This window comes from Chanodichthys erythropterus, chromosome 10 (genome assembly GCF_024489055.1).
Source record: "Chanodichthys erythropterus isolate Z2021 chromosome 10, ASM2448905v1, whole genome shotgun sequence".
Classification (NCBI taxonomy): Eukaryota; Metazoa; Chordata; class Actinopteri; order Cypriniformes; family Xenocyprididae; genus Chanodichthys; species Chanodichthys erythropterus.
This window is the reverse complement of record NC_090230.1, coordinates 11,734,478-11,751,009: the sequence shown is the minus strand read 5'-3', so window position 1 is coordinate 11,751,009 and position 16,532 is coordinate 11,734,478. Positions and strand designations below refer to the sequence as shown.

The following is a 16,532-nucleotide window of genomic DNA, read 5'->3' as shown; positions in this document are numbered from 1 at the left end:
AACTGTGCATGTTTATTACGTAAAACAGACCAAATTTACAAATTCAAACCTCAAATAAAACGCTAGTCCTGAAATATATCAAATGTTCCATTACACACTTCTCTGTCTCTCTCGAATGAGCGTTTGCTCACTCGGTCACTGTCACATGAAACACATTACGCTTGTGTTTGAGCCCTTCTCAATGTCCATTCATTGAGTCATGCGATCGACTAAGAGTATACAATGTGCTTTTCATTTACCGGACAACCGAGTACAAAAACTAACCTTCCTGTGACAGAGATTGTACACTACATTATGTACATTCTCAACTGTGTTTACATTCCACAACTTTTTAAACCAGGTCCTTGTGGATTCAGCTCAAGTTGTGCATCAAAAAAAGGAAGAGTCATTAGAAACAAATATCAGAAACATGAAGATAGTTTGACACATTTAAATGCAACATTTAGGAACTAGATGCTGATATTGTCCAAGACATTTTGTAGGAATGTTTTTTTGTTGTTGTTTTTTTACATGTTTGTCTGATCAAAATTTCAGAAAAACCATAATGTTACCCTCGCAAATATCTTGCTTCTGAATCAGCTCCTTGGAGATGTTTTAAAACATCATTGCCACAAGTCTAAATTAATCATATTGCTCCGAGTCGTCAAATTTATTACGAACTTTTATTAAAAGTGACAGCTGGTATTTTAAAACGGTACATTCTGTAAATGACTGCTTCCCATTGGCTTTGGCTATAATGCAATTCCATTCAAGGCAAATCAATCCATTCAAGACTGACACATGCTTTTATTTTACTTGCCATCGGTGCTGAAAGTACTTATTACGAATATAAATTTGTACTGCAATGAGCAATAATGCAGCCATAAGTTTCTAAATGCAAGTTACGGGTTGAATCGAGGGTAGTGAAGCAAATACTTTGTGCATTCATGTCTTTTGGAAGTTTGTTGTTTTACATGTACAATTTCAGATAAGAGCGTCTCATATCCGGGTCATATTTCACACCAAAATCAAAGTAAAAACAAATATTTTGCATCAAATATAAAGCCTATTTTTTGGGGTAAGATTTTTTTTGCATTGTGACATTAATTTCATGTAAATTAAGTACAAGTTCTCACTAAATGTTCATTAATGTAAAGTAAATAATTCTCATTTTATTAAAAATCATTAATGTTTTTTTTTTGTTGCAGAATGTGCTAAATTATGAAAATTTCTGAAAATAAAAGTGATTTTCCTTAAGATCAAAATAATATTCTAATATGCCGATAATTACTCCATAAAACAAAATTAATAAATAAACAAGATCAAATTGCATACATTTAATTTTCACAGAATATATTTTGTGTTTTATTCATAATTCATGAGTAAATTTTATTTCAATTGTAAATCTAACAAATTAGATTTCAGCTTTTTTAAGAATTGTTAGATGTTTTTGTTTTTTTGAGAAAAAAAATTAAGAAAAGTTTAAATAAAAATGAAAGTAATTATGCAATAAATCTTAATGGTCCTAAAAATAGGCTATATTTTCTTTTATGCAACAATTTATTTTGATGTTGGTTTCTTTTTTTCTTTTTTGTTAGTTTTTTTTTTTTAAATTGACCCATTATTGCAACTTGTTATCATACAAAATTATTCTGGACTAAACCAAATGAATCACAGTTTAAAAAAAAAACACTATTACATAGTTTCTTAGATACTCAGCAATTCCATATTTCTATTCATGTCCATGCCAAAGTTCATACATTTTGTAATCTAAATGGGATTTGACTAATGTAGTGTTTTGTTATTATGTCCATCTGTGAAATATTTAAGACAAAATGGACAGTTGTGCAAAGACGAACTTGCATAACTCAAGCATGGTGAAATGAAACACTAGGTGATTTGGTGACTGTGTGACTTTAAGAGCAAAGAACTGTGGGCAAGTCGCTTAGGTGGCTGAGAAATTCATATTGTAAATCTAAACCGGCATTCTCCCTGTCCATTTCTTCTTTTTACATTCAAAGGTAAAAAACAAAAACAAGATGTCGATTGATGTAACAAGTCAGCACTTAAATCTGACATATATTACAAAACATAAAAACACAAAAACAAAATTCCTTTTCCACCAATTCTCATGGTCTCTGTCCTATTCCAGAGGAATTAAAATGTCCATACACTCAAAAGTTTTCTTTTTTTCTTTTGGCAATTTTATTAAGCTCACCTTTTCTCATTTTTGCTATTCTTTTTTTTAAACATTCCTTGTCCTATCCCAAATTTCCTGAACCAGATCCCAAAGTTCGATCCCAGCGTTAGATGAAGGGTCTCCACTATCGTCTAAGCAGTAGACTCGTGAGTAATAGAACCAGTAAGATGACAGAAGGCTGAATCTGGTTTCCGGATCCTTTGACTCTTTTGTTTTCAGGACCATAGGCATAGAGTTTGGGCCTGTCCGTTTTCGGCCCAAAAACCGGAGGTCTACCACGAATGCACAGGTGGTCCGCACACATGCCGCTTCCTGAGCCACTGAAATCATCACCTAGAAACACATTATAGTAAAAACATGATGATTAATACTATAAAATAGGTCACAGAAGTAATGGTTGATAGGCAATATCTAATAAATATGAAATTGTTGAATACTTAAGCAGACAAAATAGTGCCAAATTTAGCATCTTTGGGCCTCATTCATGTAACATTAATAGAACAAACTGAACTTGTGAACTGAATAAATTCAACTGATTCTGAATGATTTACATACATTTGTTCTAATGCTCATGTTTCAAGTCCACTGTGTGATAATCATTCACCATGTTGTGTAGTTAGTCTAACTGGTCCTACTCGACCTGCTCCGAGTGGGATTTGAACCGACGTTTCCGGCGTGGGAGGTGGGCGTGCTAACAAGCACTCTGAAGAAGGCAGTCTCTAGTATAAGTCGCTAATGCGCCTCATGAGTCCAGGGGAGTGAGGTTTACTCGACGGCTCCTACTAGCTGGCCTCCGTTACACTCACCCTCCTAAACCTCACTCCCATCCGGGTCACGGCACCAAATATAACCCCTCCGGTTGTACTCGCCCCACTCCAAGCAGGATTTGAACCGCCATTTCCAGCATGGGAGGCGGGCGCGCTAACAAGGTACCTAAAGACCACAGTCTCTAGCGCAAGTCGCTAGTGTGCCTTGTGAGGCCAGGGGAGTGAGGTTTACTCTCACAGCTCTAACTAGCTTGCCTCCATTACATTAGTATTTTAGCATTTTAGCTGCATACTTGTGTCTTGGAAATCCACGTCGTTGCCGTTGAGGGCATTTTTCAGGCGGTTAGACATGATCTTCAGCAGCATGATCTGTTGACGTATTGTCCTGTCGGGTTTGGTGATGTCGATCTCCACCTCTGGGTTATTAATCTGATTGGCCAGCCCATCACCCATGACCTCTGGAAGGTAACTGCAGAAAAATCAATTTTCCAGAACCATTTCAATCACGCACATTTTGTTAATGGCACTTGTAGTACATTTTTGATTATTTATGGTCTTAAAGGGAAAATTCTGTCGTCATTTACTCACCCTTTATTTCTTTTACTGTACACAACATTGAAGATATTTCAAACAGTTGAAGGGCCCCATTGACTGGGCCATCAACTGTTTGGTTACCCATATTATTCAAAATATCTTCTTTTGTGTTCAGCAGAAGAAAGAAATTCATACAGGTTTGGAACAACTTGAGGATGAGTACTGTAAATGATGACAATTTTCATTTTTGGGTGAACTATCCCTTTAAACCGAAATAAAAATAGACTTGCACATCAGTAATACAAACTTGATTACAATGTGTCATGCTAGTGTGCCTTTTGAGTGAGCAAAACTTGCTGCTACAATACTAATATGTTTTTTTTAGCGCATTACAATTGTGTTCTGATTTTTAGCATGTCACTAAAGAGAGTGATTTTTGATGCATTGCTATGTTCCTAGGGTGTTCTGGATCATTGCTATGTGATGTTTTGAGCTGTTTTTAGTAGGTTGCTATGGTATTCTGAGTGATTTGCTGTGGTTGCTACTGTGTTTTAGCTCTGTATCGCTAAATATCCTAGTCTCTATTATATTCTAGCCTTTAGATTTGTCTCAAGTCCCTCACAAGTCTGTAGGGATTTTTACTTCCACTTTTTGTTGTCTGTATATGAACCATAATTATGAGTAATAGTAATAGAGATGCTTACGTTAGCAAACACCACTAATCACATACCGGTACGCATTAAGTACCCTCATGAGATTGCAAATTTGGTTATATGAAGCTAAAAGGTATTAGTGATGACTAAAAATAAAGCTTGTTTGCCCGTACTTACTTAAATCTTAAATCTTCTCAAATAAATGCACATCTAAACCGCATCCAGTGATTAATCACTTCTGATGACTCTGGGCAATTGGAGTTCGGTTGCATGGCAGTGATAGCTAAACAATCAATTTAACGACTTTGGCCGCAAAAAGAGGGAGGGGTGCAGTTTTCAGAAGTCCGCCAGCACTGACCATGAGTAACGATCTATAAATTCATAATGTGTGTTCATCCCAAAAGTCATCCATCAAAATCCTGCACATCTATTCAGGCTTGAGAAGCATGTAAATTGATTGAATATACAGCATAAAAATCAACTATTAACTGCAAATTACACGTACTGACCAGCTGAATGGACACATCTCATTGTAGAATGAGAAGATTTTTAGATTTGCCCCAAGATGTAATACCTGGCTTTGGTGATGCCATTCCAGCATTTATCACCACCGGTTGTGGATGCTGTTTTACCACTGCACAGAGCCGAAGGGAGTTGGATCCAGTAAAATTGCATTTCCTTGAGTTTACTGGACACGTCTGTGACCTGGGAATTACAAACACACTTGTATGAAACTGTGTATAAAAACACAACAGTGTATAAAAGTAGGCCAGAAATTGATGCTGCCACACACACACACACACACACACACCTGCACCTCCAGTCTGGCTGCAGATTTGGGGCTGGGTTTGTATTCCAGGGCAGTAACTGTACTTCCTTTCTTTTTTGGCTCCTCGGATATTGAGCTTGGTGTGCCTTCCTCACCACGGTCCCCACAGGTCTTGAAAACCTGAAACGCAACACAAACTTGTGTGTATATTTGTACAAATGGTTCTTAAGCGATCAATAAATCTTTAAACTCGTACCTCAAGTGCATTCAATCTAACCCACTAACATGAATTTAAACTAGATGCTTAATTCCAATGTCCTAACCTTGCTGGTATAGATCTCCATGTTCTCCTGCATGGCAAGAACTGCCTCTGAGATTCTCACAGGAATTGAGTAGATCACCGTGTCCATACTGGGCTCGGCACCAAAACTGGTGGCCACCTGTAGCATGGTTTCTGATTGATTGAGAACAACAGAGTGGGTGATCAAATTAACAGTGCCAAGTAAGATTTATATCAAGACTAAAAGTGAAATATTTAACAAAAAAGGGATGGAGCTACCCAGTGTGATGCAACAAAAATAGAAATCAAGCAATCAACAAAAGAGTAAGAGTTGATGTTGTATAATCTCTGCTTTACCAATAAGGCTCTGCCACTCAGTGTCAAGGTCAGCCTGATTAGCCAGGCAGCCCTTCATGACGTTCTTGCAGTAGTTGACGCAAGGTTTGACTGATCCAAGACCTCGGCAATGAGGACAGTACACCAGCTTCATAATGGCACGATTGCACTCTGGGCTCAGAGGAACCTGTGGGAAAAGTTGCCATTAGTTGCCACACACTTGTTTTTACATGAACAATTCGGTTGAAGCCTTGCCATTTATCAATGTACTAACAACACTATAAGGCAGTTGTAACTGGGTAGTATTGCTTCGGGGGAAACATCTTCGGGAACTGTTCCAATAATAATCGCTCGCTTAGTCCTTTTATCATCAGCTAAACCAGTTTTTTATTAGTAAATGTCACATGAACACTGGTAAATATTAGTGCTAGCTTTGAGCTAGCTTGATTTCCTGAATGTTACAGTACCTGCTTATTACCTGCATGTGGATTCAAGTCAACTACTGTATTTTGCAAGAAAAACTTTTAAGTCGTTTAGAAAAGACAAGTGTGAAAGGCAAGGTAATCATGCTCTATATTAGCCTAAGGCAACTTTAGTTTAATTGTTTTACTTCAACCGTGTGTGAACCTGCCTTGCATGCTACCAATGCAAATGTGAAAACAGCTACGGCTAAACATATTAATGTTTAATGCTAATCCCAGTGGATTCAGCTTTTACTTATGACAACACAACACTACTAAAAGCCATTTCAGAAGACAGGCAATATTCCGAACTGATATATTCCCAACATCAGCAAGAATTTAGGTCTGCTTTGCAGGAATCTCTTGAGAGTTTGGCACCGGGAGACTAAATCCAATTCTGTAAGAAATCCCTTAAAGAACAGACAAGTACCATTGCGCCCTACATTCATTTGTCAAAGCAGCAGGGAGTTCTAGGGAAGGGTAGGGTAGCCGCTAAGGACTTGGACTAATTTTCCTTGTGTGGGTTTGAGGCAAATATCTTTGGGAAAGCTGCAGTGTAGCCATTTGTCCTGATGTCATGGATCCAATATTGATAAATTTGGGAGTATCCGCTGATTGACATTCTAGGCAACTAGGGACTTGAAGGTACTGCCCTCTTTTAGAGAAAACAGACCACCTGCTAAGGGTATGGCAAACAATGCTATGCATGATTTTGACAGGTAGGCACATTAAGTCAAAAAACAACATATACGAGTTTAAGCCACATATTAAAGTCTTCAGTGTCCTTGGACTTTCTCAGTTGCATAGAGTTACACCATGGAACAATGATTCACTGAAGATTTTTTTCCTATTGCTGTAGAACACTAATGTCAAATACACCTGTCTCTAGGAGAATACACACTTCATTTCCAAGGCAACACCCTACCGCAGAACCCAAGGATCATTATAATCAGATCTGAGGCAAAGTTCTTGAAAAATACTAGTCATGACATATTAAATATACCTTGAAGCTGTGTGAGGTTTGTCATTATGAATGTTAGAAAATATGAAACAACTGCAAAGGATTGTTCTTCTTCCAGAACTGGGTGTCTGGGCAAGAGTTTGGCAATGCCAAAGAGTTAAATTTCTACACAAAATGGGAGAAACTATTAACAATAGCACTTCAAGAACAGAAACACTTCATAAATCTGGCTCGTAAGGAAGGTGGAAGGTGAAAGAAGAAAGTCTTTGTTATCACTTCTTTGCTGGTATTTGCCCAAAAGGCTTGTCAAAGACTCATTGATTTGAATCCCTGGTCTGATGAGACCTTAACTGAACTTTAAGACTTTGATGTGAAGTGCTATATTTTGTGCAAATGTAACCCAAGAATTCACACTGGAATTCTCATTTGGAAATATCAATGACAGTACGGTTTCTGGAGCAAAATATGATATGATCTGCAAGAGCATTTAGGATGATTGGTAGACGACTCATCTTTCTACAGAACAACAATGTAAAAGAAATTTGGTGAGTTTTAAAATCAAGTAAATTAGACTTAATTCAGTTGAGCATCATTAAACTTAACATTTTTTTCCCCTCTCAAATGGTCCCAATCCTGTTTGATGGAACTTGAGCAATTTTGAAAAGAAGCAAATCTTCCAGCTTCAAAGATGTTAAACTCTGTAGGGACTAGAAATACTGCCAAAAGTGGTCTTACCAAGTGTAAACTCTGGGTTTTTTATTTTTAACTTATTTAGTAGAATGCTTTTTTTTTTAACTTTCATGCATGAATGCCACCAGTCACCCTAGAGCACCCTGGGATTATTTGCCTTACTCAAGGGCAGTACAGTCTTGGTACATGGCATGCTTCTTGAGGGGATCAAACCAGCAACCTTCCGGTTACCAGCCCTGAGCCTCAACCAATACAACACAGCATCCTACAAAAGAAATATAATAAACTGTACCTGTGACACCTTCCGTACAATCTCTCCAGCCACATTAAGGCCCTGGACAAATGCCCGAGCAGCGATGAATGCCCGCACCAGCTTGGCCTTCAGTTCACGTGGAGCATCTCCAAAAGGACGAAGGGTCTCTGTCTGCTTGGAGGCACACTCCAGGAAGTCGTCAGAGAGCAGCGAGGCGGTCTCAGGGTCAGATGCCTTCAAAAGGCGCTCCAGGAGCTTCATCCAGAACTCGTCCAAGACCTCCTCGAGGTTCAGGCTGGCACCACTGTAATATCGACGCAGGTCAGCGTAGAGGTCACGAAACACTCCTGCATTAGGTCGGTACAAATCCCCCAGAGCGGCCACAAACGCCTCCTCCAACCACCTTTCAGAGCCATTTAGAAGTTCCAGAAAGTATGCTGCAATGATAAAAAGTCACTTATCATAGAGTGAAACTAATAAAGAAATCACATACAAATGAGTCCACTGACTACTGTTCACCAATATACAGTAGTTCCAGATTTTAGTACAACATTAAAGCACCGTGACTACTGAATATTTTACATGGCTTTAAAAGGATTAGTTCACTTTCAAATAAAAATTACCCCAAGCTTTACTGGCGTTGTGTCAGTTAAGCTTTTTTTTAAAGTTGAATAGGGAAGGCGTAGAACATAGCGTAAGCGTTTTGAACTGTGAGAGATTTACACTTTCTTCGTAATTAGAATACGGAAGGCGGTCTGGTGGAAGCTCGATATTTTACTTCATAAATTGTTAAAAAAAAATTTTTTACACAAACGCATCTATTTGCTTTAGAAGGCCTTTAGCGGTGTGGAGTATGTTTATGATGGATGGATGTGGATGGAAACACTTTCTTCAGCTCATACTCATTAATCCCGCTCACTGCCATTACAAGGCTCAGGTGTGTCAGGATATTTATTAATATTTCTCCGATTGTGTTCATCAGAAAGAAGAAAGTCACATACACTTAGGATTGCTTGAGGGTGAGCAAAGCTTAGGGTAATTTTAATTCATTTAAAAGTGAACTAATCCTATAATATAACTTACAAATAATAGTTATTGAAGCAGATCTGTGGAATATTGGTTTACATTGCAGATTTAATAATATTATTTTATGTATTTCATATTTTCACCATGTATAGTTTAAAATGTAAATATAAAAATAAATTCATATTTAATTATTTTTTTATTTGGTTTTATTTTTGTTTATTCCATGAAAATAGAAATACAAAATATTTGATTTCTTAAAAACAAAAAATTGGAGATTTCTAAAAACAAAAAATTCTTGAACAAGATGAAAGCACACTATGTTTTGCTTATTAGGAGAATTTGTATGATGTAACACAAATATCATTCATTTCATGTACTGTATGTTCAACATTCAGGTAATATATATATATATATATATATATATATATATATATATATATATATATATATATATATATATATATATATATATTTATATATATATTGTATGCACATATGATTACTGTATTACTGTATTCTCATTCTATGGGTTGCAGGAAGCATCTGATTAGGGTCATGAAATAGAACAGCTGCATCAGAATATCTTATCATTATTGGCATCACTACAGTTTATCATGCTTAAATGGTGCACTGCAGTAAAAGGCTATAAAAAACCCACTGTAATGGCCCTACGAGCACCGCTTGGTGTGAAAGCATATGAACTTCAGAGTTTTCCTTTTATCTAAGCTTACAATGACACAAACCAGGAGAGAATTTGGACTTCAAAGTACTGCAACTCTTTAACCCTTCACATTCATTAACCCCTGCAGACGGGTAAATGAAAAATGTTAACTAAAAGCAGATGAAGTTACATAAACTACTGCTCTGGATAAGAAAGCTGTCCGTGACAGTACAAGTACACTGTAAAACCTCTAAATCTCATTTCCTTTGTGAGTTGCTGCAATTGCTACTCTGTTCTTCCTCAATTTTACACTCTGGGTGGAGAAATGACAACCTAAACATTTGGATTATTTGAAAATCATTTTGTTAACATTGCCACCCATACAGTGGAAAAACTGAGCAGACGTGTTAGCAAGACACAATACATCAAAACACATCCAACTGCAAGACTGCGTGCATTTGAGTAGTGGACTCACTGTCAAAAGTCCTGTATTGGGCATTCAGCGAGGCTTGAATGGAACGTCCCGCTTCCCTCACCAGGCCTTCAAACTCTCGGCGGCTCAGGTTTGACAGTGTCTCCTCCATGGCACTGGTGCAGCAGGTGTAACCTTGCGGGCAGATGCGGAGATGCTCGCCTGCAGATAGAATGGAAAGAAAATACGATTTAAGCAAAGGTTTTAACATAGGTATGGCACCAGAGAACCAGTTACTCAAATAACATCATATATCAAGCTCCATAAGATTTTAAACTTAGACTGATGAATGAAAAGGTTAAACATGATGTCTAACTTCAACAAAACAAATAAAGATTCAATGTTATATATTAGCTGTTTTGTATCAGTAGCTTGTAGTTAAAGGGTAGCTTGAGTGTAGTTTAACTATGAGTAGCTTTAGCTTGTAGCTTAGCAGACTAAGGTTTCAAAATAGCTTCCCCTGTACGTTACTTAACACAGAGCACTGGGTCAGCGAGGTCCTCTAGAGAGCTTGAACCCGGCTGACATTTAGCAAACAACTTTCCCGGTTAAGCTTGGGTCACGGCTTAGGGAACTAGAGCGAGAGATGCTATCACTACCATGCATTTTTTATGCTGCCTGACTGCAGCGAGAGTGAAAAATCACAGAGAAACACAATTTTATGCATTCACCGGCTGTAGCATAGGGGCTAAAATATTTGCTCTGGCCATATTATGGTTAACCTGACAGTCATCCAATCAGATCTCCGGTGTATCTGCGGTTTAGTACCTAGAAATGTTTCTTGTGCTTATGTGGTTTAGCCTAGAGTGCAAGTCTTTTAAGCAATATTTTATTTATAGAAATAAAAAAATGGCATGAAGATGTACAAGACCACTCAGATCATTTTAAACCAGCACTTTTAATCACTGACAATAAATTAATAGTTTTATAATGTGTGAATGTTGTTATTGTTTACTGAAGCCAAAACAAAAAAATGGTTTCCGTTAATGGAAATAACAAAAAAATAATAACATATAAATGCTACTGAAATAACACAAATGCAAAATATTAATAATAATATTGAAAGTAGAAATAAATTCTGGCTCTCAGAGGCCAGGTTTTAAACGTGCTCAGCTGCATTAAATCACATGCACCCATGTAATGGGGCCGTTTTGAAATGTGTACGTTCGTACATCAACAAGCGGCGAGATCCCAAGATCATATTGCGCGTGTCGCTCTGCATTTTGTGGTGTTAAAGAGCCTTCAGTGTCATTACGCATCTCATCCCGAGCCCTTCATCGCAGTCCGTGAGCAGCCCGGGAGTGTGGCCTGCATATCAATGTGTACTGACGAGGGACCGCGAGACACAAGACAGATGAAGCTTTTCTTCCCGCTCTGGCACACAAAGGAAGAATCTGTGCTGACAATGTGACCGCAAAACTATACATATATGTACACTTACATTACAGCTGGGATCTCACTTTACACAATTAAACTAGACACATATGAAAAGAAACATCCTAAGTACAGTGGATAGATTACTGTATTTCACAACGCAACTGCATATTTTTAGCACAATATATAATAGAATTTTTCACATCTAGAACAAATTCTACACAGCTACTCATATGCAAATGTAACAGTGAAGTCCTGCATTTTTTATGGCATTATCAAGCTCCAGTTCTTAAGGGGGTGATGGAGTTTTCTTTAATTGTCAGTGCCATTAAACTGGAAGATATTAGTTAGAGCTATAAACATATCAACGTTTAACTTCACTTTTAGGCATACGCTTACGCACTTCCCCTCAGGGGAATCCCTGCTGCCATTTTGAAGTGCGTTAAACTTCGTCAGTTGGGCGAGGGAAGTTTATTTGAACAGACCCTTGACCCCTTGGAATTATTTTGACATTTAACCGCATAGTACTTGTAGCTACCTTAAGCTGATTGTCATAGTTTGTTGTATTGTTATCATTTTCGTTTGTGTAATTTTTTATATGTTCTCCAACAGCCCAAGCATTCATAAAGGCCTATAGAATGGTGTGTAAAACAAATTCAACTGTAAATAATAAATCAGCTCTAGAACTCATGATCAAGAGATTATGTGATCAAGGGCTTATGCCGAGTTCACACTGCACGATTTTAGGCCCGACAGATTTTGCGAAATCGGCAACAAATGCCCGAAATCTGAGGCAAATCGGTGCCTGTTCATGTGAGTGACAATCACACAGTGTGAATTATCAAAGACGCGATCTGAGAGAATCGACAATGCGTCACCAACGCCCGTGAAATATTTGGCATGCTAAATATCTGGACCTGTCTGCGATAAAAAATCCTGCTGTGTGAAATGTGTTCTGACTGAAAATAACATCAGTGATGACCTACAGCCAATGGGAGAGCAAGATACAGGGCAGTGGGAAGTTGAGGTAGGAGTTACCAGAGCCGTTAAATATGTTTTTCAACGGCTCTGGGAGTTACAGAACTGTGTCTCCCCAACATTTTCCTCCTCCATAATCTTTTTTTTTCTTTTCACCTTTTCGCTGCAAATTAGCACAGACAATTTGGATCACAAGCTTCTAGCGGCCTAACACTTTTAATAACAATTCCAGTCTTGCGCAAGAACTCTGGTCTCACATGTGACCTTGCGTTATTTCCTTATCACTTCTCGCGTTTGTTTGGTTGTGAAACATGGTTTGCGGACTAGACAGAGTTGGGGGCAATTCTTCCTATTGTACAGTCATGGAATTTGAAACCCCCTGTCGCCGATCCATCATACAATGTGCACACAGCAGTGACTGAATGCTACCCCAGATAATCATGCAGTGTGAAAAGAACAGTGATCTGACGACTTTAAAAATCGTGCAGTGTGAACTCATAATAGAGTACCTCAGAGATGACGTGTTTTTGTATGCAAAACCCGGAAGCGAGTTAGCATTTTAAGACTTCCGGTTCCATCGCCCCAAAAGTCTATGGGTTTTTTGAATGGGTTTTTGATAAATCGCCTGAAATAAGGTCTGTGGTTAACAAAGCCTCTAAATATTTTCACGTTTTGATCTTTTACGTTTGGACTACTTCCTTTGGCGGGTTTAGACAGCATTTCTCATGAAAAAGTGAATAAGTATTCATACACTGCGCAGATCATAATCAGCGAGCATGTTTTTTAAATAAATTTTGAGGAAGCTAGGTGGTGGTGACGTTGATCCGCGACTATGGTGTGCTGTAGTCCGTTTATAGCCTACTGTTAGCTTTTTATATCTGACGACTTTATTTATACTTCAAAACGTATAAAAGTTGTGTAACTTGTAAAGATTATCTTGATAGACAAAACGTGTAAGTGTCATAACCCTTTGTTAAACACAGAGCTTTTTTTTCGCGATTTTCCAAAAGTCTATGGGAAAAATGCATAGGCTTTCGATCGAGGGATCCCGTGCGCCGCTAACTTGCGGGTTGGCCTACAAAAACACTTCATCCCTGAGCTACTCTATTAAGGGGTTCCATTTAAACACACTGCAAGGGTTCCGCCAGCAGTGGGCACTCATACAACATAAGCAATGACATACATCCGAGTGAATGAGACAGAGGAAAGTTAGTGGGGGAAAGTTGTAAAAAATTGACTTAAACGCAGCCCAACTGTAATTAAGTTGCTCAGCAAAAGAAAGTTAAAGCTAATGCAAGTTATAGCACTGCTAGTGGCAATGCTGAGAATGACACAATTTTAAATCCAACAAAATGTGGAATCACATCGTAGGTAACATCACAAACTGTTCTTAAGTACAGTTTGCTTAGGACCTTACAACATTTTATACAATATTAAAATTGATTTACGAAATTATAATAACTGGATGCCTTACTTACTAAATTAAACATGCAATGCCATGAGTAACATGACTAAATGTATTATACTGCTGTTTGAAAGGTTAATGTAGCATAACGCTTATGGTTTCACACACCATTTTCATTAAAGTATACAGTGTATACTGCTTAGTAAGCAGTATGCTAGTATTGCATTCTGAACATAGCCAGGAAAAGAGACTAACAGAGGCGGATCTTGTGTGTGCATGTGCAAACTGAATCTCCCATAATTCCAGGCAGATCAAGAGATGATGCATATCTTTATGAATGCAGGACGCTCGCCATGGCAATTTTTGAATAAGCTAAAAATAAATCCAGAGGAATTATCTCTTTTCTGTACAGAATAAACATTGTTCGAGCCTCCTTGTGCCGTGTATGTTTGTTGGATGAAAATCGACAGGCTGCCAACGGAACAAGACCCTGAATCAAAGCCTGACAGAGAATCACCTGTCAGCCGCCGCCATCTGCCCTGAAAAATCAAGGGTTTCTTCAGACAGCCTAATTGTTAGAGATGGACAGCTAGACAAATAGTCGAGCAGGATGACAAACAGGCTGAGATGGAGGAGAAACCTTGTGTGGTGTCAGATGAAGCAAATCCCTTCAAGTTAAACTGTTAGGAGGTAGCTTTCAACCCAACTGGCGCAATCCCTTCAGGGCCGGTGACTATTTAATCAAACGAATGCTCCATGCGGTTTAGTGCTGAGTGCTCTTTTTCCATTCTTTTCCCTTGCATGCCTCTTTGATATTCACTTACATGCTGCAAAATACATCACGGCATACTATCAATGCTTGAACAGGTCATTACAAATAATGAAGGGTTTTTGAACAAAGCACTAGGAAAATGTAGAGTGGCTTCTTACAAGCACTTCTGTCTTTGCTATTAAACCATATATGTTTTTATTCAAGTATTTTGCTATGAACATTTTGTTTTAGCTGACTTGCTTAGCAAAATTTTCAGTAGATGACCTGAAATGAAAAACGTAAAAGTAAAAGAAAACAATCACGCTAAAACAGAAATACTGAATAGCATCTGCATTCAGGTACTTACATAAAGTATGTTTCTGGAAATATAAATTTCACCTGGAGGACAAAAAATTATCAAACATTTATGCTAGCTATTGCTATCTTTATTGTTATGTATGTAGGTCACATGGTACAAACAAAAAGCGTCTCAAAGACTGAAGCTATGTGAATTCATTCTGATATGTTGAATGATTTTTACGAGTCTGTTCTTTAGACCACATTCCAACAAGAAAATCTGCACTAATTCATAAAGAAGCACTGATGTTGACACAACGGACTAAAACACCTTCTTGCCTTCTGAAATTTGATTTGGACTGACTTCAGAAAAAAAGGCGAGGCCTCATTTAAAAGTGAACAACCAAACAGTGAGAGGAAGTTCTTTTGAGGGATGTTCTTCAAGTACATCTTCAAAGCCCCTGACATACCAAGGTGAATAGTTCTTTTATTTTTCATCTCCGTACTTTCCTTCTTTTCTTGGGAGTGGATTTGAGTGGACTCCTTTGAGATGAGAGCAAAGGCTGCCTCAGGCACCGGTTTACCAGAAGCAGGTGCGCGAGGATCTACAGGTGAGGCCTGTTGAGGTTTGAAATCCCAATGCTGGCCAAAAAACATGCTCATGTCCTCCGTGCCTGATTAACAGGGTGTCTCTGAGGAATGAGAAAGTGTTTGGTAAGCTTGCTTCTCAACCAAGCCCTTCTGGAAGACTTATAAACACCACACCCGCGTTACCACACAAGTGCCACATAGCACAACGCTCAGGAACAAGCTCAGCAAGTAGTAAAAGAATTTATGGAAACACACTGAGAGGTTTATTTAAAGTACTACAAAAGTGGAGCTCAAGTGCTGATATATTGACATGTATACAAATGACACATATTTGCTAAGAAGAAGTGTGCTATTATGATATGATACGAATGAGTGAAAAAAATAACACAGAACTATTTTGAAGGAGAGACCAAGTCATATCTAGAGACCAGAATATCACATAAACAAGATGTGCTCTTTTGAGTTAAGCCAGTAACAACCACTCAGAACACCTACATAGCAACACCCTGGTAACCACCTTGAACACCCTAGCATTGATTTGTGCTAAATATTTTTTCAGAAAATGCAAAAATCAATGTAGCATGATGCCTATGTATACATTAAATCTAAGTTGACCAAATCAAAAACAAAAAAAGGTATATACATGAGCTAAAACGTGAATTGGTTGACAGTGTATATGCGGCCATGTTGTCTGGTTTACTCACATATCAGAACATGATGACAACTGTGGCACAGAAAACTCTAAGCTGGCCGCCATTCGCAACTAATCGTTGGATCTGACCTTCTTTTTAAATATGGGGTCACAGGTGACATGGCGCTTTGCCCAAACATTGGTCTCAATTAAGAGGATAAGCTGCCTTTAATGAACACAATGCAATATCTCTATAATCCCCAACAGAGCAATGTCCTTAGAGGACACTGGGAAAATAAGCACAGGAAAATTGAGGTTAGGAAGACAAAGAGAGAGAAGGGGGAGGAAGTGTGTAACCTAGAGCAAATTTATCTGTCAAAGAAGTGTGCCAAACACCTCCGCATTTGTGTCAGCATCATGGATTTGAATTTAAGCATGGATGGATTAACGCACAGCCCTGCCA

General features: G+C 38.2%; 1 protein-coding gene across 2 annotated transcripts in view; it reads right to left on the bottom strand.

Moving 5' to 3' along the window:
* Positions 1–3: 3 nt before the first annotated feature.
* gpc1a (glypican 1a) overlaps positions 4–16,532 on the bottom strand; it is a 38,634-nt gene continuing 22,105 nt past the window's right edge. Inside the window, exons 2-9 of one of the 2 annotated variants that reach the window (XM_067396003.1) lie at positions 10,046–10,204; positions 7,923–8,320; positions 5,540–5,705; positions 5,226–5,356; positions 4,945–5,082; positions 4,708–4,838; positions 3,240–3,415; positions 4–2,512 (exon numbers count right to left, since the gene is read on the bottom strand). In XM_067396003.1, the coding sequence (XP_067252104.1) occupies positions 2,304–2,512; positions 3,240–3,415; positions 4,708–4,838; positions 4,945–5,082; positions 5,226–5,356; positions 5,540–5,705; positions 7,923–8,320; positions 10,046–10,204 (1,508 nt within the window). In that variant the 3' untranslated portion in view covers positions 4–2,303. The remainder of the gene's footprint in view (positions 2,513–3,239; positions 3,416–4,707; positions 4,839–4,944; positions 5,083–5,225; positions 5,357–5,539; positions 5,706–7,922; positions 8,321–10,045; positions 10,205–16,532) is intronic. The other variant, XM_067396005.1, reaches the window with a different exon arrangement.